This window comes from Eptesicus fuscus, chromosome 19 (genome assembly GCF_027574615.1).
Source record: "Eptesicus fuscus isolate TK198812 chromosome 19, DD_ASM_mEF_20220401, whole genome shotgun sequence".
Lineage (NCBI taxonomy): Eukaryota > Metazoa > Chordata > Mammalia > Chiroptera > Vespertilionidae > Eptesicus > Eptesicus fuscus.
Genome location: NC_072491.1, coordinates 14,555,012 through 14,577,643, shown reverse-complemented (window position 1 = coordinate 14,577,643; position 22,632 = coordinate 14,555,012). Strand labels below are relative to the sequence as shown.

The window sequence follows — 22,632 nt, the reverse complement described above, 5'->3', positions numbered from 1 at the left end:
CCCCAGCCGAGCGCGGAGCCGGTCTCCCGCCCCCTCCCCTCCCTGCAGGAGGAAGGAAGTGCTGGGCTGCCCAGCCACAGGGGTCCGCCGGGGACCCGCTCCCGGGCCTAGGTCTGCCGGCCGGTGCGGGCACTGACGGTCTGCCCGCCCGCCCCTCTCCCTCCTTCCCTCGCCCCACCCCACCCCACCCCGAATTCTCGGCGGGGACAGCGCAGCCCCTGGCGCCGCCACCCCATCCTCCCGCGTCCCCGGGGCCCGGCCTCCTGCGCCGGGGTCTGCGGGACCCGCTCACTCACCCGCGTGCAGGCCGCCCGCCTCGGGGCCGCTGTCGGGGGCGGCGGCGCTGGGCGGCGGGTCGGAGTCGGTGTAGGTGAGCCAGGTGGACTCGGTCTCCCGCGTCCAGCTCTCGTAGTAGCGGGGCTCGATGGCATCGGCCCTGCTCCCGCCGCAGCCCATCCTCCTGCGCGGCGGGCTCCCCGCGGCCGCTCGGCTCGGCGGGGGCGGCGGCTCAGCCCCGGCGGCGGGGCCCGGGCCGGCGAGACCGGGGCGGCGGCGGCAGCATCGCGTCCCCGAGCCGCCCGCACCCAGCGAGGCTCCCGCTCCCGCCGCGCCCTCCGCGGCGCCCCCTCCCCGCGCGCCCCTCCCCTCCGGCGCCAAGGCCCGCCCCTTCCCCACCGCTCCTTCCCCGCCTCCTCCCTTCAACCTCTCCGCTCCCCCCGCCCCCCTAATCCCCTCTCTCCCACACCCCCTCTCGGAGCGCCAGAGGGGGGACCCCCCACCCCCGGGGATCCCCACCAGGGGTTCCGCCGGCACCGGCTGGAGTTAGGGCTCTCCGGCCCTTGTGCACTCACCCATTCAAACACCCACCCTCTCGCTCGCTCCCTTCCTCCTTCCTCCATCCTGGGAAGCGGAAGGGTTTAGGAGGGACCCCAAGCCTGCTGGCCGCCGGTGTCAGTGGCCGTGGCCGTGGCTATTGCTCTCCTCACGTCCTAGTTCAAGCAGAAGGAGTGCCCGAGCCGGGCCGGGCCAGGAAGTTCTGCAAAAGGAAAGGAGGCCCCTGGAGCCGCACACTGGGGGCCAAGCGTTGCCGCTGAGAACGACGGAGCAGCCACGCCAGGCAGCCCCTGTCCTGGCTGGTTTGGGCGAAGGGAATGGGACCTGTGCTTTCCCCAAGAGCTGGCCGAGGCTCTGTCCCCGCCGCCCATTCCAGGCCTGCCCCTTGCTGATCCCAACTTGGTCCCCAGGAAAGCCAGAGAGGACAGGAGCCCTGGGACATCCGGGCACCCGCTCTGAGCGGGGCTGGGAGCACGCCGGCTTCCCTCCAAACTTCCCTCCAAAGGCAGCCTTGGCACTCCGGGGGCCCCTGCCCCGCTCTTGGCCTGTTGTTCCCTGTGCACCCTCAGCTCAGGCTTGGGTGGGAAAACAGATGCACCTGTCCCAAAGGAGCCGGAGCACCTGGCGGGAGGAGGGAGCACCTGGTGAGAGGAGGAAGCCACCCCTAAAGAAAGGGCTAAAAAAGGAGGACTAGGAGATTAAACCCTCAATGTTTCATTCATCCAACCTGTGTGCACTAAATACCCATTATGGCAACACACTGCCATAAAGTACACAATACAGTATGCGATGGCATACCCACACACTATATTGTGTATATTACCCATTGTCTATAGGCCAGTGGTTCTGCGATGGTCTTAGGCTCTACAGCAGCGGTCGCGACCCACAGGTTGAGAACTGCTAGCAGGGTCGCCTAAGACCATCGGAAAACACAGATATTTACATTACGATTCATTAACAGTAGCAAAATTACAGTTATGAAGTAGCAACGAAAATAATTTTATGGTTGGGGGTCACCACAACACGAGGAACTGTATTAAAGGGTCGCGGCGTTAGAAAGGTTGAGAACCACTGCAGTATAGGCTGTAGTGTGTACTGTTGAATACATCTTATAAAATATACAGAAGATATGTATAGTATTCGTTATATCCTATAAGATTATAGCAGTGATGGGCAACCTTTTGAGCTTGGTGTGTCAAACTTCGCCAAAAAACTGAGCATAACTCGGGTAGTGTGTCACTTTGAGGAAAAAAACATTATTTCGCAAATGTTTCATCCTCAGGAGCAGCAAATGTTTCATCCTCGGCATGTGGCCGCCTCAGAATTGAACCTGGGACCTTTCAGTGCTGACACGCGTGTCATAGGTTCGCCATCACTGGATTATAGGATGCAGACTAGAGCACATTGTCTATAACGTTTATTATGTAGCATCCAGTAAATAGGCCAAGTCCAGGGCATTGCCTGGCACACAGTAGGCCCTCAATACATGTCCACTGAATAAATAATCTTTCTGTATAGTTCAATTCACTTCAATGATTACAGTTTAGGCTGAAGAAAAGCCAGTGCAGGGCAGAGCATCAGACATTCCTCTGGCAGACACTGATCAGAATCCGGAAGGCAGAAGTGAGCTAAGACTCTGAGCCAAGACCAGCATCCTGAGCCTGCTCCCACCACAGAGCCCAGGCTGGCCTTCCCCTGCAGGCATTGCTCCGCCTTTGAAGATGGCCGCAGCAGGGAACCGGGGTTCAGCTGTGTGAGGTGGTGGTGGTGCGGTCATCCAGGATGTCCCAGTTGCCCCAGCCCATTTGGGATTCGGATGCCTGTACCCTTTCTCCTTTCCCCCTGAATATTTTGGTTTAAGAAGAACCAGCTTGCCCGGCTGGCGTGGCTCAGTGGTTGAATGTAGACCTATGACCCAGGAGGTCACGGTTCGATTCTGGTCAGGGTTGCAGGCTTGATCCCTGGTGTGGGGTGTGCAGGAGGCAGCCGATTAATGATTCTCTCTCACCATTGATCTCATCTCTCTCTCTCTCCCCCTCCCCTCTCCTTTTCTCTCTTTGAAATCAATAAAAAAAAAAATATTTTTTTAAAGAAGAAGATCCAGCTCTCTGGGACAGAGATCTCAGAAGGAGCCCCTGCTTCCCTCCGTTTTAGGGTGAAGTGCCCCTTTCATAAGCAGCTACTTTGTGATGTCACCACCTGCAGGTGACTTTACAGGTTAGGCTAAAAGGATTTGGACTTCACAGTAAGAGCAGTGGGAAACCTGGGAGGGCTGTATGCCATACCACCAGCATCAGGTCTGCTTTAGCAAACTCACACTGAGGGCAGGTGGAGACTGGGAGGGCAGAGAGGCCAGAGTGGGTTCTGGGAGAGCATTCTGAGACTCCCAGGGAAAGGCAATGGTGGTGGAGGATTGGAGGAGCTGGGTGGATAGGATTGCCAGCCACGGAGGAGAGGAATACTGGAGGCAAAGCAGCCAGTTGTATCAGGGTGGAGAGGTCTGGAAATGGCAGGTCAGTGAGGAATAGTGTCCTGATTGAATTTGAAATGCCTGTGAAATTTGAGTTCACATATGTAAAGCAGTGAACGCAGAGCCTGGAATATAGCAAAAGTAGCTTTATAAATGCTAGTTTTCATGATCACATGGCTTCCAATCTGGAACGCAAGAGAGAGGTTTCAGCTAGCAAAGCGGATTTAGGAGGCAGCAGCATATGAAAGATATATGACGAAATGTCTCCTTTCCCAAATAGCTGGGCCTTTCCTGATTTGCTTTTGTAGTGCTCACACTTCTCAGCTCCTAGTACCCCACTTCCTGCTCCATCTCTCCCGTCCCCAGTCTTATCTCTGTCCCAGCATCTGACTCCAAGTTTGATATTCCAGCCACTGCTTCTCACTTTCTCCAGGTACATCAAAGACTCGATGGATGAAGATACTCAGCACTCAGCTTTGACAGGTCCTCCAGGTCTCCGTGCCTCAGTTTTCTCATCAGTGAATGGGGCTAATGAATTGTGTGAGGATGTGGAAAGTGCTTGGAAGAGTGCCTGGTACATAGAGAGCCTCAATCAGTGTTAGCTGTTGCTGCACTTTTGGGGCAAGGAGCAACAGAAGAAATACCTGACATTAGTGTTTTTCACATGAGATCATGTCTGTGAATTTGCTTAGCACACAGCAGAAGTTTGGTAAATGTTAATCTTTTTTCTCTTCCCTCCTCCCCCCCCTCCCCCGCTTCCTTTATGATGTTCCTACTAACAGCCTTTCTGCAAATAAGATTTCTCACCACCATTGCTATATAATCATCGATGAAACAGCCATCTGGGGTTTTTTTGTTTTGTTTTTTTTTCATTGAATCTGTTCTTGCTATTACATAAAACCGCAAATTGAGAATCACCCAAAGTCATGGAGTAAGTTGTTATCTCTCACAGAGCTGAAGTTTTAGCAGGAGCTCGGAGCCTCTGACTAATGGCTCAGCGTTCGTTTAATTACAAGTCTTTAGCTGGTATTGAATTTTCTCCCAAAACTTCAGGGATAAATGCAATAAACTAGACACAAATATGTAAAGTGTAATAAAATGATCTTAAACCATCTCTTTCAGACTCAATCTCTCCTGTTTCCAGTCTTGCTTCCTCTCTTATGAAAAGCAAAAGAATTGGTCATCTTTTTCCATCAATTTTCAAAGCAACAACAACAAAAAAACGATTCTAAAGGAGGGAAGCTTGTAACGGGGAAATGAAACGCTTTAGCCAAAGCCATCCAGAGCAACACAATACATTATGCCTTTAAAAGCTATTGCTGTGTGGTATTTATTACCTGATGGGATTCTCAAAATAATGTATCTGTGGCTTTAAGACCCTTTGTGGTGAGTACTGCCCTGGCTCATTTCCATGGAAACCGGAGCAGTGGTCTAGGGCCTTCCAGGGCTTATTTCTGTGGCCCAGCATCACTGGGCTCTGCCCAACTATGCTGAGCTGGGGAAGGAGACCTTCAGTGAGGCAGTGAGTGTCCAGGACAGAACACAAGCTCCACAGACCCTAAGCCTGCTGCCAGGATCAGTCATCTAAAAAAGAGCGAAGAGCGATTCACTGCCTTCTAAGTTTCATTTTTTCCACATGAAAAACTAATACAGATAAGGAGCAGTAGCAGCAATCATTCTGGGCAACGGGGTGCAGACCCCAGGTCCTGAATGCTATACCTCTGCAAGTACCCATGGTGCTCCATGCCCTCCCTTTGGAGGATTTTAAAGCAGTTTCCACTGAGCACCGACCCCCCACCCCACCCCTCGACACACACACACACACACACACACACATACACACACACACCCTGCCCCAGTCCCCAGTCCCAGTCCTGGCTAGCTGACGCATGCTCATTGATCTACAAAGTGTAATCTTCTGGTAAAGGAAGAAAGCTCGAAGTTAGCACCCCAAAGCACAAAATCTGATCCCACTCCCACACCTGGGTAAGAAAGTCAGCAAAGTGTCATTTGACACAGGCCCGTTCATGCATCTCTCGCCTTTGAAGAATGACTCCATCCCCTGGGGGAAACGTGTGGTACACCTGGCGTTGCAGACAAAGAGGGTAAACAAGGGAAACTGAAATATTAAAATGGCAAGAGGATAAATGAGTTTTTGACTTGGTTTAAGAAGGTAGAAAAGGTGAAAGAGGAAATTGTGCACACACACAAAAGGAAGTAATGGGATATGTTACCGTGAAACATTTATATGGGAAATGAAATTTAAATGTGAAACTAAACACTATAGAGTAAATTCTCCCTCCACTAGTCTTTTTTTATATATATATATATATATATATATATATATATTATTATTATTATTATTATTATTGATTTCAGAGAGGAAGGGACAAGGAGAGAGAGATAGAAACATCATTGAGACTCATTGATCGGCTGCCTCCTGCACACGCCACACTGGGGATTGAGCCTGCAACCCCGGCATGTGCCCTGACCGGAAATTGAACCGTGACCTCCCGGTTCATAGGTCGACGCTCAACCACTGAACCATGACAGCCAGGCTCCACTAGTCTTTAAGCCAAATAATTCTCATGAGAAGAGAGGTCTGCTCCTTTGGGTTCATTCTAAAGAGATTCAGCAAGTTTGTCCTTCCTCCCTCCCTCCCTCCCTCCCTCCCTCCCTCCCTCCCTCCCTCCCTCCCTTCCTCCCTCTCTTCCTTCCTTCCTTCCTTCCTTCCTTCCTTCCTTCCTTCCTTCCTTTGTTAATCCTCACCCCAGGATATTTTCCCACTGATTTTTAGAGAGAGTGGAAGGGAGGGGAAGAGACAGACAGAGAGAGGAACATCAATGTGAGAGAGACACATCGATTGGTTGCCTCCTGCATGAGCCCCGATCAGGGGGCCTGGTGCCAGGACCAGGGGACCTGCAACTGAGGTACATGCCCTTGACTGGAGTCGAACCCAGGACCCTTCAGTGCACAGGTTGACACTCTATCCACTGAGCCAAACCGGCTAGGGCTTCAGCAAGTTCTTTCAATGTCTTCAGAATCTGTCTCCGCCTGTGTTGACGTCCTGTGGCACTTTATCGTTCCCCAGATGCAAACCCAGGAAAAAGCCGCTGCTGATGTTTCAAGTTTCCGATTTCATTATACCTCCTTCCACTGAGAAGATGTAATGAATAACTGATGTGTTTTCTCACCAGGGACTGGGAGCCGCCTTCGGCTGAAAATGGCCTGGAGGGAGAAATCTGGTGAAGATGAGGTGGATGGGCAATTTTTTTTTAAAATGACAGAACAGCTCCAAGTTGTGCATTATAATAGAAGAAAAGGGGACCGAATAGAAAGCCATATTCCCACAGGACTAATTCCAAAGAGAATTCTGAAAACCCAGAGAAATTCTGATAAAACATCCACACAGCATTCCATATTCTTCAGGACCTTTAGAGCCATCATTATCTGTATCTTCTAACACTGGAGTGGGGGGATTAGTAAGATTGGCCTCTGCACTTCCTCTTCACCTGGAACAAGGAAAGGATGAGTAATTTGCCGAAGGTTAGGTTTCCTTAAACCAGCGGTCGCCGACCTTTCGTTCCTCATGGACCACCAGTTGGCCATCGCTGCTCTAAATGTCAGGGCCTAGGTCTCCTAGTCCACATGCATGGAGTCTTACTGCTCTTTAGGAAAAAAGGGGATGGTTTTCCATGGATTTGAATAATGCCTTCTACAATGTTCATTAAGACGAAGGGTCCCATTCCCATGCACCCGCTTTCTCTGATTGTCTCTTCACCTTGAACCCATGAAGATTTTGATAGCATGTGAGGCTGAAGAGTAGTTTGAGACTCAGCAGGCATCTGTAAGAATATAATCTGATGAGAAGAGAAGAACGGAAATAGATGGAATGGATTTTTGGCTGGCCCTTTTTGGCACAAGATGGCTAGTTTGCCATGCCAGGAGCCCAAGAGCACAGGGCTTGGGTTTCTAAGGCAAAGCTCAAGATGAGGAATAGAATGTTCTCACCTCTGACCGTGGCCAGAAGCGTGGAGACAAACGAGTTTCCTGGAGCTTTTGAAGGTTCTCAGAAATGTTTGCGTGGCACAAAGTAGGCCAGATCATTGAGATCCTTTCTCAAAGAGAAAAGAGAACGCTTTCAGACAATGTGGATTTGCTGTTTGCTTAATTATAACCTGGACCTCCCATCATTAACGAGACGTGGTATTCATTTCCTTTTGCAAAGAGTTGCTTTGCAAATCAAAACGAGTCCCAGGCAAGTGGGAAAAACACACATTTATTTTCAGGTTGATTGTACTGCTCCTAAGGTGGGGCGGGCGGTTCACTGTACTTAAGTATAAAGTTAGACCACACCGCAGCGAGGCTCGGGGGCACGGATGGTGACTTTCATTCATCATTTCCCAGGTAAGGGGCAAGGGACCACCGTCATTCACTGTCAATGCCATTTGGGCTGTTGCTGCCTTGAGTAATGATTGAGGCAGAGCTATGACGAGAGGGGTAGAGACGCTGGGACGTCAGGCTATCTCTCAATCCCATCTCCCTAAATTATTGTGGAAATGAGGCTCAGTCTGCTTTCTGCCAGTCTTCAGGCGACAGAAAAGTAATTGCCTTCTCCTCAGTGAAAAACATGACTTCCTGATTATAGTAAATAGGGGGAAGAAAAAAAAATGAACAGAGCAGACAACCAGGTCTTTCATTTGTAATTACCCGGTGAAAACGCTGCCTGGAGGGCGGGGCGGGGAGGGGCTCGGAGCTGGCGGCTCAGGAGCTGATGGAAAAGAAGACGAGGTGCCCACAGGGCATTTTTGAAGGCGGAAGTTGTCCGTATGCACGAAGCTCCCTGCACACTGCCCATTAGAGGGGTAGACCTGACTCTGCCTGTGCTTGGGGGTAATTAAAGCAAGAAGTTAGAGTGTTCTTTGCATTCTTTCTCCCCTCAAACAAACCTGTGTTCAAATTCTGGCTCCGACGCTTACCAACTGTAACACCCTAGGCACCTTTCTGTCTTCCAGTCTCACTCAGGAAATGGAAATGAGTATGGAACCTGCTTCACGGTGCTGCCGGGACGACGGGGCAGTGCATGGTAAGTTCTGAACTCGCTGGTGTTTTAACCTTTACACATGTTGTATTCTTGTCGTTGTCATTTCTTGATGGACTGGGCCAGCAGGGTCTAACTTCTGTCCTGCTTTTGACCTTGCAGGACTGCCTTTGCCTGCTCCCTCACAGTGTCCTGGAAGTCCTGGCATCCTCAGAGCAAGACAGAGTTCACCCCCAGAGGGTCTCCAGGAGTGTGGAGGCAGCTCTCCCTTCCTTGGTGTCCCCACCTCCAGGCAGAGAAGCAGAGGTCACAGTGAGGACCAGGTTGCTGCACAGATGCAACTGCATTTTGCACCCAGAGTCAACCAGGGGAACCAACTGGAGACGCTGGCGGGTGACATCCCTCCAACGACACTCCTTCTGGTAAACAGTGAATCAGCGGGACCCTAGGTGCCCTGGAGCAGGCTTCTCAGGCTGCAACAGGAACCCTCAGAGGGAGGCCCGGTCCTCCACCCAGCTCTGATGACCAATAGCTAACATTTATGGAGCACTTGCACTGAGTGGCCAGATTACTATGATCTCTGAATGCATAATAATCTGGCCACTCAGTGTATATCCTATATAATAAAAGGCTAATATGCAAATTGTCCCCTCAACCAGGAGTTCGACCAGCAGGCAGGCCGGCCAACCACCCATGTCCCCTCCCCCTGGCCAGGCTGGCCGGACCCCACCCATGCACGAATTCATGCACTGGGCCTCTATATATATATATAATATACACATACACACACACACACACACACACACACACACACACACTGAGTGGCCAGATTATTATGCATTCGGAGATCATAATAATCTGGCCACTCAGTGTATATGTTCCAGTCTCTGTATAATAAGTACTTTGAACATAGGTCAGCTCATTTAATCTTCACAGCAACGCTAGGAGGAACTCATAATGAGAACACTGAGCCTGAGGAAGGTTAAATGACTTGTGATCTGTCCCATGTCAACCATAACACCAAAGCCAAGATTTACATCCAGGTCTACATGACACCGAAGTCCATGCATTGATCACAATGCCAATCTCCCACTTGAGAACTGTTCCCATGGGGCTGCAAACATCTAAGTCGATGTGTATGCCACTGGCCCAAGCGGAGAGCCCAGGAAGTCTTCTCCAAGGCCAACCCCATTATAGGAAAGTTCCATGTGCTCTCCTACTCAAGGGAGGGAAAATGAAGATTACTAAGGGCCTTGGGAGAAAATTTACAATTTCAAGCAGTATCTATGCTGTGAGTAATCCTGTTCTGAATTGAGAAAAATAGAGCAGTTACTGGAAATAGCGTGAAAAATAGTTCCTCCACAGTTTGGAACTCCCTCATAAACATATAACCAAACCCAGGAACAAGCGATGAATATAAGGACAACGACTTGATTGTGTTTATTATCTATGTTGCATAGGGTGTTATCCTGGCAGCGCTGGGGGAAAATTGGCCTAGTAAAAATTGTATGGGCTGGTAGAACCCTTAAATTATTGGCATTGTTGATTTTATCTTCTGACAGACCCTTTCCTAAGGTAAATTAGCTGATGTGCATTTCAAGTTCTCAGCTAACCAGCAAGCAACTCACTTATGAATCTCAAAATTGCTGCCATCTCAAAGGTAAGAAAATAGATGGCTTCGCACTTATCAAATAAGAATAGAACTTTAGTACCATTAAAAAAAGAACAAGAAGAAGAGCTCTGGCCGGTTTCTCAGTGGTTAGAGCATTGGCCCACAGACCCCAAGAGTGGAGGGTTCAATTCCCGGTCAAGGGCACATGCCTCGGTTGTGGGTTCATCCCCCAGCCCTGGTTGGGGTTCATGCAGGAAGCAACCAATTGATGGGTCTCATGTTGATCTTTTTCTCTCTCTTTCTATCTCCATACCACTCTATTAAAAATCAATGGGGAAAAATATCCTTGGGGGGGTGGGGGGGGGGGGAGGAGAAGGAGAAGGAGGAGAAGGAGAAGCACCTTACTAAATAAGCCCCATGCAGCAAAAAACAGTGTGTCTCTTTTGGACACTCAGTATATATGCAGATATTCTAGAGGGAAAGTGGGAGGGGAGTTCTAATTACAGAATTAAAGAAAAGTAGGTGGTGGTATCCACCTATAAACAAAGATTCTGGTTTGCTATGTGCTTGAGAGACTGCGAAGTCTCTTGGGGGAAAGATTTAGGGAAAGCAGCCTTCAAAAGGCAAAGTCTTAGCTTTCAGGAAGAGGGATGGTTCTTAGTGCCACCCAGTGCTGTTCCTCAGACCCACCTCCTGCCCCACTCGTACCCCCAGCCTCCCACACTCCGAGCCTCTGTGAACTTGTGTCCAAATCCTGTAGAAAGGAGGAGGCTAGAAGCAAAACCAGAAAACAGTTTCCCTCAAAGCTGTTTTCTATGAGGCATAAATTTCACTCCCTTGGCACTCTAACCAGGTGAAACACACACACACACACACACACACACACAAAACCGGGAGAGATCTGTGCTCAGGCACCTCTAGGGCCCATGTCCCAGCAGGAGACTGTGGTACCCAGAAGCAGCAACCAGGGAACTAACAAGGATGCCCAGTAGAAAAGCCATGGTATCTGATGTGGAACATGGCCACAAATTCAGATTTTAAGAACAATGAAAATATTTTTATCAGAAAAGGGAATAATCTAACTTTTGTTTTTTTAAAGACCCCTTGTGTTGGGGGGGCAGGTTTAAGGGAGCCAAGGGGGAAAAGTAGGAGACCAGTTTGGAGAGTGTTGCAATAGTCAAGGCAAGAGATGACTGTGGTTGATAGACTGAGGTGATGGCAGTCAAGAGGGAGGAAATGGATAGAGTGGAAATAGTACAGAGTCAGGAAGGCGGGCTAGTGTTTGGGATATCAGGAGCAAGGAAGAGGGAGAAAAGGAGAATGACTCTGATTTCTGCTTGCATATCTGCGTAGGTGAGGAAGGCTTGATAAGGAATCAACTTCGAGGGGGGAAATCAGGAGTTCTGTTTTGCAACTCAACAAAATTATGAATTTTTTTTAAAAGGAGACATTGCAACGGATATCACAGATATAGAAAAGTTCATAAGAGGCTACTAGAAACAAGTAGCCACCAACAAATTCCTGGACAACCTAGAAGAAACGGAAAAATTCTTAGAAACTTAAAACCTACCAAGACTAAATCGGGAAGAAATGGAAAATCTGAATAGACCAATCACTAGTAAGGAGATTGAACCCGTAAATCAAAAATCTCCCAACAAAGGAGTTCTGTTTTGGACACCTTGAAGTTAAACATGCCTGGGAGATACGTAGGCAATCGAATAGAAAAGGCGAGCAATCAAAGGAAGGTCTGTGTTGGTGCCTCGCACAAAGGTGTGAGATTCCCTAAGGAGACCGTAGTTAAGTGTGGAGGGAGAGAAGAGATCAAGCCCCAAGGGAACTTCTCTTTAGTGAATGGACAGAGGAAAGTGAACTTGAGGAGAAAACTGAGAAGGGGAATCAGAGAAGCAGGAAGCAAACCCAGCAGATGTGTTGTTCCGGGAGCCAAGGAGAGAGCCTGCCAAGGAGAGAGTACTCGGTTCTAACTGAGGCTGCTGAGAGTTGGCGCCAGGCAAGGGTGACACTCCGCCTGGTGGATGTGAGTACAAGGAGGTCACAGGTGACTTGGTGGGAGGAATATCAGTGGAGGAGTGGAGTCAGAGCCAGAGTTAAGGGGGTTAATGAGTGAGTGAGCATATGATTCTAACTTTACTCGTTTTTGTTTTTTTTTAATATATTTCTTTATTGATTTCAGAGAGGAAGGGAGGAGAAAGAGATAGAAACATCAGTGATGAGAGAGAATCACCGATCAGCTGTCTCCCGCACGCCCCACACTGGGGATCAAGCCCACAACCCAGGCATGTGCCCTTGGCCAGAATTGAATCTGAGATCCTTCAGTCTGAAGGCTGACGTTCTATCCACTGAGCCAAGCCGGCTAGGGCACTTTATTCGTTCTTGAAACCCCACAAAAACAACGTAATAAAGTGATTGTCTTGAGCATAAATCCATGAGGAGGGTGAAATGGGGAGAGGACAAAACAACCACAAAAATTCGAGAACTGGACACCAGTTAGGTAAGTTTTAACTTACTTAGGAGCCTGAAGAAAGCTGAATCCTAAGTCAGTAGTGAGGAAACTTAAAAACCAACACAATTTACACCTTCAAGTTTTCAGGAAACTTTGAAAGTGGAGTTGATTGCCTGGCCAAGGTGGCTCAGTGGTTGAGAGTTGACCTATGAACCAGGAAGTCACAGTACGATTCCTAGTCAGGGTACATGCTCGGGTTGCAGGCTAGATCCCCCGTGTGGGGCATGCAGGAGGCAGCCGATCAATGATTCCCTCTCATCATTGATGTTTCTATCTCTCTCTTCCTCTCTGAAATCAATAAAAATACTTTAAAAAAACAACAACAAAAAACAACAACACAGGATGGCTTTGAAAGAGGCATTTTAATTTATCAGGACAATACCCCCCATTTAAAAAAAAAAAGAAAGTGTAGGTGAGGCAAAGGAACTAAGAATTGGCATTAAACCAGGAAAATTTGGTTGAACAGTTTAAAAAGAAATTATATCTGCAGAACCTCTACCATACTCTGAGTATTCTTTTAGCAGTTCTTCCCCATCTGGCTGAAGATTGGATTTGTTCTCTGAAAAAAAACAAAACAACAAAAAACAAACCCCACAGTGAGGCCCTTAGATGGGGGTACCAAATGGGAAGATTAAGAAACTATATGCTGCCCGGCCTATATGGCTCAATGATTGAGCATCGACCCATGAACCAGAGGTCACAGTTCAATTCCCAGGCAGGGCAAATGCCTGGGTTTCAGGCTCGATTCCCAGCAGGGGGCATGCAGGAGGCAGCAGATTGATGATTCTCTCTTATCATTGACTAGAGGCCCAGTGCACGAATTCATGCATGGGTGGGGTCAGGCCAGGCTGGCTGGCCCTGCCCCTGATTGGGGGTAAAGGGGCAGATTGGGGGGCAGGGGCCAGTCGTGGGAAGGGGCCGCAGGAAGTGGGCAGACCCCCACCACCACCACCTGGTTGAACTCCAGATGTACTCCCAGTCCAGGGGACAATTTGCATATTAGCTTTTTATTATATAGGATGTTTCTATCTCTCTCCATCTCCCTTCCTCTCTCTGAAAGCAATAAAAACATATTTTAAAAAATAAAAAGGAAATAAAACACTTGTGTTGCTTTCCCAAGTCTAGCCTGTGGGACACGTGTACCACTATCACCTGAGTGTTCACTAAAACACTCCTGGATCCCATTCCAGACCTACTGAGCCTGGCCTCTCGGGGTTGAGCCTAAGAATCTGTATTAAGGCTCAGTCCCCACAGAGGGAAAATTGGACACAAAGACCCAGATTTCCTTTCCACAATCATATTCCTGTAGCTTTTGTCCATTCATCACGGTATGAACACAGCCAGTGCATCCAATATAAAGCTAAAGCAAAACTAAGAAAATAGTAGCTAAAAAGATAGCACCCCCTAGTGCCAACAAGACATAGGAACTGAATTGGCTTGGGCGCTGTCTGTCTCCTGTCAGAACCACAGCATGGCCCTAGTCCAGGCCTGAGCCCTGGAGCCATTGCTGTGCTGGTCACAGCTCAGTGATTATAATGCACAAAATAATGTGATTGAAGATAATGGGAAGCGGGGGCCATAATAAGAGCTAATATAATAACTTAATGTAGACTGTGTTCACCAGGAATTTGGAAATGTTTCGAGAATCCATGGCTGGGCAGTCAGGAGACTCTTTGCAGGTGGGACCCAGGAGGGGCTGGGAGAAGAACTCACTCTAAAGCAAGGGAGAGTCAGACATCGGTTGGGTCCAAAGAAAATGAACCCGTTTCAAATAGAAGAGCTAATTTTGAATACAGCAGAAGCTGATTCTAAATTTCCACTTCTTTTTTAAAAAATGTATATATTTTTTTAGTTTCAGAGAGGAAGGAAGAGGGAGAGAGGGATAGAAACATCAATGATGAGAGAGAATTATCGATCAGCTGCCTCCTGTATACCCCCCATCGGGAACCAAATCCGAAACCCAGGCATGTGCCCTGACCAGGAATTGAATCTTGACTTTCTGATTCACGGGTTGATGCTCAACCACCGAGCCACACTGGCCAGGCACTCTTCCACTTCTTAAGCACAGACCATGTGCCACTCACTTTGTACCCACAAGATGGGGGGGGGGGGGTATTATCATCCCATTTTACAGATGACAAAAACAAGGCTCTGAGATGTTAACTTACACGAGGCTATAATACTAAGCAGTTGACAGAGCCAGGATTTGAACTGAGCTCTGTTCTGCATGGTTGCCTCTGTACCAGGCTGTCCGGAAACCGTAGCTTGTTGTTGAACAAGCCAGGAGGCGTGGGTCACCCTGGACTCTCCCCACTTCCCCCACCACACCCCCACTTTCCACTCCAAAGCAACTCCAGAGCCAAGCCAACCAATTCTACCACCTAAATGTTTCTCAGGTTGCACCTCCTCTCCATTCAAAGGCCACTCCCTTAGTTCCGCCTCTAAATTATTTCTCCTCCTTTACAATTCTTTGTCCCTAGCAACACCCCTACTCCAAACCCTCTCTCCGTGAACGAACTCTCTCAGATACACCTGACCATTGTGCTCCCCCAGATGAGAGCTTCCACAGGCTTCCTATTCCCTTGAGGATGAAATCCCAACTCCCTGTTCCTGACACTGCCTGTCCCAGGTGAGCTGTTGTTGGGTCTCTGCAAATCCTGTGACATAATTAATAAAAATGGGCTTCTCTCTTGGACGTTCCCATTAACTAAGCCAATACGACCTAGAGCATCACTTCCTCCATACTCCGTTGGTCAAGGAAATCACCAAAGCCCAACCAGGTATAAAGGGAGAAAACATGAACTTCATCTCTTGATGGAGAGTGGCAAGGTCCTAAAGAATATATGGGGCCCGGCAGGTGTGGCTCAGTGGTTGAGCATCAACATATGAACCAGGAGGTCAAGGTTCGATTCACAGTCTAGGCACATGCCCAGGTTTTAGGCTCAATCCCCAGTAGGGTCCGGGTAGGAGGCAGCCGATCAATGATTCTCATCATTGATGTTTCTATCTCTATCTCCCTCTCCCTTCCTCTCTGAAATAAAAAATACATATATTTTTAAAAGAATATATGGGATGGAAAAATATTGTTATGACCTTTTTTGGAAAATACAAATTGATGCAATATTATCATACCTTCCATTTACTAAGCACCTGCCATATGTATGCCTTGTAACTTCAATGAATTGTCTTGAAATATCTTTTTTTTTAAATATATATTTTATTGATTTTTTACAGAGAGGAAGGGAGAGGGATAGAGAGTTAGAAACATTGATGAGAGAGAAACATCGATCAGCTGCCTCCTGCACACCCCCCACTGGGGATGTGCCCGCAACCAAGGTACATGCCCTTGACCGGAATCAAACCCGGGACCTTTCAGTCCGCAGACCGACGCTCTATCCACTGAGCCAAACCGGTTAGGGCTTGAAGTATCTTAAGGCACTGGTTTGGCTGATTAAATTGTAGGCTTAGGAGCTGAGCGTGGCAATATACATAAAATAAGGATCTTAATAAACCACAGAAAATAAAATGCTTTTCCACAGAAAGGGGGTTTAGGGATAGTTCTTCATTATCAAAAACACAAGAGTTACACACAACCCATAACTCAAATTACATTCAATTACTCAAAGTAAACCTCAGCAAATTTTGTTTAAACTGACTACTTGAGAAAATTAAACTAACTTATCTGTACCAGCTAGAAGTGATTTGATATATTTTGTTGTTGTTGTTGTTAATCCTCACCCAAGGATATTTTTCCATTGATTTTTTTTTTTTTTTAAGAGAGAGTGGAAGGGAGAGGAGAGAGAAACATCAGTGTGAGAGAGACACATCAATTGGTTGCCTCCTGCACGAACCCTGACCAGGGCTGGGGAACCTGCAACCAAGGTACATGCCCTTGACCAGAATCGAACCCAGGACCCTTCAGTCCACTGGCCGACACTCTATCCACTGAGCCAAACCAGCGAGGGCGATTTGCTGTATTTCTAACAAACAGCATCTTGGAGGCTCCGGCAGCCTGCCTTTGTCTTACTACGCAGTGTTGAACGGCATCGGTCTGCTTTTGCTCTTATTCATGAGTCCCTTTAACCTTCCCCCTGGCTCAGGTGGGAAGGTGTCCAAGGAAGAAGGAACATACAAGCACTCCCACGTGGTCTCACACGTGGACAGAGCACCCAGATGGCTATGTCTATGGCATGAAAACCAGCGGTCAGCCACTGGGCCTGAGATCGCCTCCACTTCTGACATTCCCGACAGGCCTTTCGAGGAAGCATGTTTATCTAAACCCGTGGTCGGCAAACTGCAGCTCGCGAGCCACATGCGGCTCTTTGGCCCCTTGAGTGTGGCTCTTCCACAAAATACCATGGCCTGGGCGAGTCTATTTTGAAGAAGGGGCGTTAGAAGAAGTTGAAGTTTAAAAAATGTGGCTCTCAAAAGAAATTTCAATCGTTGTACTGTTGATAGTTGGCTCTGCTGACTAATGAGTTTGCCGACCACTGATCTAAACCAAGGAATCGGTTATCTGGGAGGGAAACACTTAACTAGATAGCATCATAGGGGATTCATTGATTTTACCAAAATCCATGACGAGGCATTGCTGCCTATCAGAATGCTGGCCCTGAGGGTATGGATGATGGAAAGGCTGGCAGGGTGGTGTGGAGCCGGGGGCACTGATTAATTGCAGAAAGTATTGGGGGGTCAGAGCCCTGAAAGGTGGCGTCCTGGACCCCAGAACAAACTTCATCTTCTACCACTTTTCCCCACAGCCTGCCCTGCACGTGATGACCCGTCTCAAAGGAATGTGTGTCAGCTGGGGGCCAGGCAGGAAAACAAAAACCACATGAGTTGTTCTAACGGAAAATTTAAAACAAGTATTAAAAGGCTTGGAATTTAAAGAGAAAAATGGAGGTCACAGGGAGATCGTAGATGCAGGAAGCAGCCATCACCCCTAAGATTAGGAGAGAACGCAGATGAGTTTGGGGTTACCAGAAATCCAATGCTTAGAAGAGGGGCCCCCAAAAGCTACAGCAACAGACCTCCAGGGAAGAGACACGGCCCAGCTCTCACCTGGGAGGGGAAGCGTTGAGAGAAGTTGAAGACCAGAAATTGCAACTGCCAAGGGAAAGGGCCAGGGAAAATGCTGGAATGGGGAGCGAACAAAAATGAAGTCCCTTGTCCATCCTCCAGCCTTCCGGGCTCCCTCCGGTGCCTAGAGGTACAGCCTACAGGAGACCAGCCAGCTGGAAGGGAACCCAGTTCGCAGAGCGGCCTCAGCCTCACAGGGCAGAGCACGGAGGGCCTTGGGGCTGCGAGACCATAGATTCATGCCCTGCACGAGGTGTGCTTCGGGATGTGCGGGGCCTGGCTCCGAGAGCCTCTGGCAACATCATGTGGCAACGCTTCAGGCCAGTGACTCGGCTGGCAACCACTTGGCTTTCCTTTCTGCGTTGGTTGACAATAAACTTTCGTTAAACTTTGCCAAGTAGGATGCACCATCTTTAACTTGAGTAATTTCTACCGGATTCTATCACTTCACAGGCGTTCCCCTCTTTCATCTCCGTTGTGCCGTTAAGCCCATCACTGAATTCATTGACTTCACATCTCGGATTTTTCAGTTCTGTGATTTTCATGGGGTTCCTGAGCCCTCTTACCGGATGGGCCCCTCTCCTCGACCCGCCACTAGGGGCCACTCCGACCAGGCTCTGCCTTCGTGGCCTGAACTGCGGCTTCAGTCTCAGTCCTTTTGCCCCTCCCACTCCAGAGGGCACCTGTTGAGCTCCCTGGGGGTGCTTTGAAGCCTCAAAATCTCACTGGCTAATTGTGGGGCGGGGGTGGGGGGGGTGGGGACAGTCAGGGGGGCCTAAGTGGAGAAGCACCTGTCTCATTCCTCCAACAGCTCCCACTCTAACCACCCCCCGCCCATCACTGTCCCCCAGCCTCTTCCGTCGTCTGCAGGTAGGTGACAAGCCAAAGGTCTCCACACGGATTTCATAATGTTCCGATTTTCCTTTCCCTCTGGGGTCTCTGCCGAAGCTTGAAACAGCAGGAGTGGCATCTCACACCGGGTAGGTATGAGTCACCACAGGCCCTCTGCTCCTGACGCAGCCTGCGAGCAGCATCCTCACGGTCCTCTGTGCTGCAGATGCTCCTTCCACCCATCTGAATGCTCTTTTTAAAAAATATATATTTTTTATTGATTTCAGAGAGGAAGGGAGAGGGAGAAAGAGGTAGAAGCATCAATGATGAGAGAGAATCAATGATTGGCTCCAACTGGAGATGAGCCCGCAACCCAAGCATGTGCCCTTGATCGGAATCAAACCCCGGGACCCTTTAGTCCGCAGGTCGATGCTCTATCCACTGAGCCAAACCAGCGAGGGCCTGCATGCTCTTTCACTGGTAAAGTCTAGCTGGGGCCACGTGGGCTCAGTCCCCAGGGTGCGGGTCACAGCAGCCCAGCCAGAGGGGATGGCGCAGCCTCTTCTCACGCATGACCTTCCTCCAGACACCCTGGGCGCGCCTCTGTATTAGCTTCCTGGGGCCCCTGGCACAAAGGGCCCCTGTATTCGCTCACAGTTCTGGGGGCCGGACGTCTGAAATCAAGGTGCCCGCAGCGTTCTGAAGGCGAATCTGTCCCATGCCTCTCTCCTGGCTTCGGGGGCCACCAGGAGCCCTTGACTTATCGATGCATCGCTCCAGTCTCTGCTCTGTCACTGTCTGCCCCAAGCCTTCAAGCAAGCCCACACCTCAGGCGGGTGGAAATCCCACGAATGCACAAAGGCCCCTTTCAAAAGCTCTCCGGGATCCCGCTCTGATACCTGCTGGCTTCGTGGCGTGTTTTCACCCCCTGGATTACAACTCAGGCCCCTCGTCCCCTGCCTGAGCCTCTGTTGAGGGTTGGAAACCCAGTCAGAGGACGATGTCACCGCCTTCCTTCGCGGCACGGGAGCGATGGCTCCAGGACACACAGAGTGGGTGCTTTTCCTGGCCCCCACAGTCTTGTTCTGGAGGATTTGTCTTAACCACATACACAACCTGACAGGTATTTCCCCCAGAGCATCAGTGGGGAGGAGCTGAAGTGACATTTTTTTTCATAAAGAGATGTAATATTTAAAGAGAGAGTTTTCTATTTCACCCTCTCGGGGAAGGGAGCCCTTAATATTCCCATCAACGCTGACACGTGTGAATCACAGCCGTCTCGTTCCTCTAAAAGCATCATGATTCATCCCGACCCCGCCGGCTGTGGGCTGCACATTCTTCTTCCCACAGTGCAGGCTCTCCCCGGGGGAGCACTCGGCGCGCACCACGCCCAGCCGCGTGGGACCACGGCCAGCCTTCTGTGTACTTCTTCCCAGACGCTGCGGCTGGACTCGGATAACCTTAGGGCCACCTGGAGCTTGTGACGTGTTCAGAGGGCTCTGCAGAAGGGCCACCCCCCCTCATCACGCAAACCAGGTCTCCGTGGCTGAGAAAGCAAACTGCATTTTGGTTTCTTTTTCAAATGTTGTGCATAAGGAAAAAAATTTATTATTTCTTGAATAAACTTCACTGAAGTATAAATCCAAATGGCATGGGTCCCTGTGGGATGGGTGGGATGGCAGCAGTACAGCGCGCCCTGGAGTACGCTCTGGATTTAACCAGTCCTTGCTGTTCTCCAGTCTGCATGAGCTGGGCCAAACCCATTGCCTTCTGGGACCACCACAAATGGAAAGTAGAGCAGGTTCTCAAATAACATCCTTTCACCTTAACGTCATTTTGATATGTTAATGATATACCTTAGGAATGTATTAGCCCACAATAAAGGATGGTTTCTTTGTTTTGTTTTGACTTTTCAAAGTCATTTTTTTTTCACTTAGTTGACATACGATATTATATTCGTTTCAGATGTACATCCCAGTGATCAGACACACATAACGTACTAACTGATCATCCTGATAAATCTCATACCCATCTGACACCATAGCAGGTACATCGTTATTAGAATATTATTGACTCTATTCTCTAGGCTGTACTTTACACTCTGATGACTATTCTCTACCAACCAATTTGTACGTAATTCCTTCACCTTTTTCACCCATCTCTCCAACACTCCTCCCATCTGGCAACTATCAAAATGTTCTCTATATCTATGAGTCTGTTTCTCTTCTGCTTGTTCATTTATTTTGTGTTTGTTTGTTTGTTTAGGTTCAATCATTGATAGGTATGTATCTATTGCCATTTTGTTGTTCAAACTTTTGATCTTTGTATTTTTCCTCTTCTTAAAGAAGAACCTTTAACATTTCATGTAATACTGGTTTGGTGGTGATGAACTCCTTTATCTTTCGCTTATATGGGAAGCTCTTTATCTGACCTTCAGTTCTAAACGATAGCTTTGCTGGTTAGAGTGACCTTGGTTGTAGGTCCTTACTTTTCATCACTGAGTATTTCTTGCCAATCCCTTCTGGCCTGCAAAGTTTCTGTTGAGAAATCAGCTGACAGTCTTAGGGGAGCTCTCTTTTAGGTAACTAACTGCTTTTCTCTTGCTGCTTTTAAGATTCTGTCTTTGTTTTGAACTTATTGCATTTTAATGATGATGTGTCTTGGTGTGGGCCTCTTTGGGTTCATCTTGTTTGGCCTCTCTGAGCTTCCTGGACTTGTGTGTCTACTTCCTTCTCCAGGTTAGGAAGTTTTCTGGCGTTACTTTTTCACATAGGTTTTCAGTTCCTTGCATTCTCTCTTCTCCTTTTGTTACCCCCATGATGAGAATGCTGATAAGCTTGAAATTGTCCCAGAGGCTCTTTACACTGTCCTTATTTTGGAGGATTCCCTTTTTTTTTTTTTCCCCTTGTTTTGATTGGGTGTTTTTTGCTTCCTTATATTCCAAATCACTGATTTGATTATTGGTTTCATTTACTCTACTGTTGATTCCCTGTAGATTATTCTTTACTTCAGTTAGTTTATCCTTCATTCCTGACTGGCCCCCCCCCCTTTTTTTTTCTTTTTTTTAATGCTGTTGATATTCTCACTAAGTTCATTGAGCATCCTTATAACTAGTGTTTTGAACTCTGCATCTAGTGGAGTGCTTGTCTCCATTTTGTTTAGTTCTTTTTCTGGAGTTTTATTCTGTTCTTTCATTTGGGACATGTTCTTTTGTCTCCTCATTTTGGCAACTTCCCCGTGTTTGTTTCTATATATTAGGTAGAGCTGCTACATCTACCAGGCTTGGTAGAGTGGCCTAATATAGGAGGTGTCCTGTAGGGTCCAGTGGCTCAGCCTCCCTAATCACCTAAGCTGGGCACTTAAGATGCACCCCCTCTCCCCAATATGGGCTGTGTACACCCTCCTCTTGTAATTGAGCAGCCTTGATTTCTGTTGGCATGTCAGTGACAGGGATTTACTCCCAGGTGGATCAGCTGCAAGGACTGGCTGCAACCACTGACCACCCTCCCTCCACACTGTGGAAAATCAGCTGTCAGGGGCCTGTTCCACAGAGCCGGACTTACTTCAGCAGGGCTCTAGTGCCCACTGAGTCTGCACCTTGAGTGTGTCACTTGTGGAGGTGGTTGGGTGGTGGTGCTTTGATGTGGTCTGAAGCTGTCCACCCGGTATGCTAACTCTGGGGCCTCCCAGGAGGAGCAGGCCAAGGTCAGCCACCACCTGTGTTCTGCCTGGGGTGACCTGGCAAGAGCTACAAAACAATCTGTAGATGGCTGCTACTTGTGCTGGGCTTAGAGGTGCCCAGGTGAGGCCATGCTGCGAGCCAAAGCCAGCTGCTGCTAGTACCACGCCTGGGGCCACTTAGTGGGAGGTACAGAGCATGCTGAGGCCAGATGTTGCTTGTTTGAGAGATTTTAGGAAAGTCTGAAGCATGAGCCAAGACAGGGCATTCATATGGAAAAGCCACTGGAAACAACTTGGGTGGGCCTGAAAGTGGGATGGGGCCTCAGGGAATCACCAAGGCGGGGCAAACAGTGTGAGCCAGGGTGATGGAGTCTCAGATATGGTGCCCATTGGCTCTGTGGGGGAGAGAGCTAATCAAAGGAACAATGACCTCTGCCAGCACTTCTATCTTGGAGAAAGCTGTTCCCCCACCTCTTGCCCTGATGTTGGACAAATTCATTCCTCCCTGTGTGTCTCTGGTGCCTTTTAAGCTACTGCCACAGCACTGGAGCTCAGAGGGAGTG

The 22,632-nt window shown here is 48.8% G+C and overlaps 1 protein-coding gene across 1 annotated transcript in view; it reads right to left on the bottom strand.

Moving 5' to 3' along the window:
- BAALC (BAALC binder of MAP3K1 and KLF4) overlaps positions 1-456 on the bottom strand; it is a 58,707-nt gene extending 58,251 nt beyond the window's left edge. The window contains exon 1 of the mRNA XM_054708745.1: positions 297-456. Coding sequence (XP_054564720.1) covers positions 297-456 — 160 coding nt within the window. The remainder of the gene's footprint in view (positions 1-296) is intronic.
- Positions 457-22,632: the final 22,176 nt, after the last annotated feature.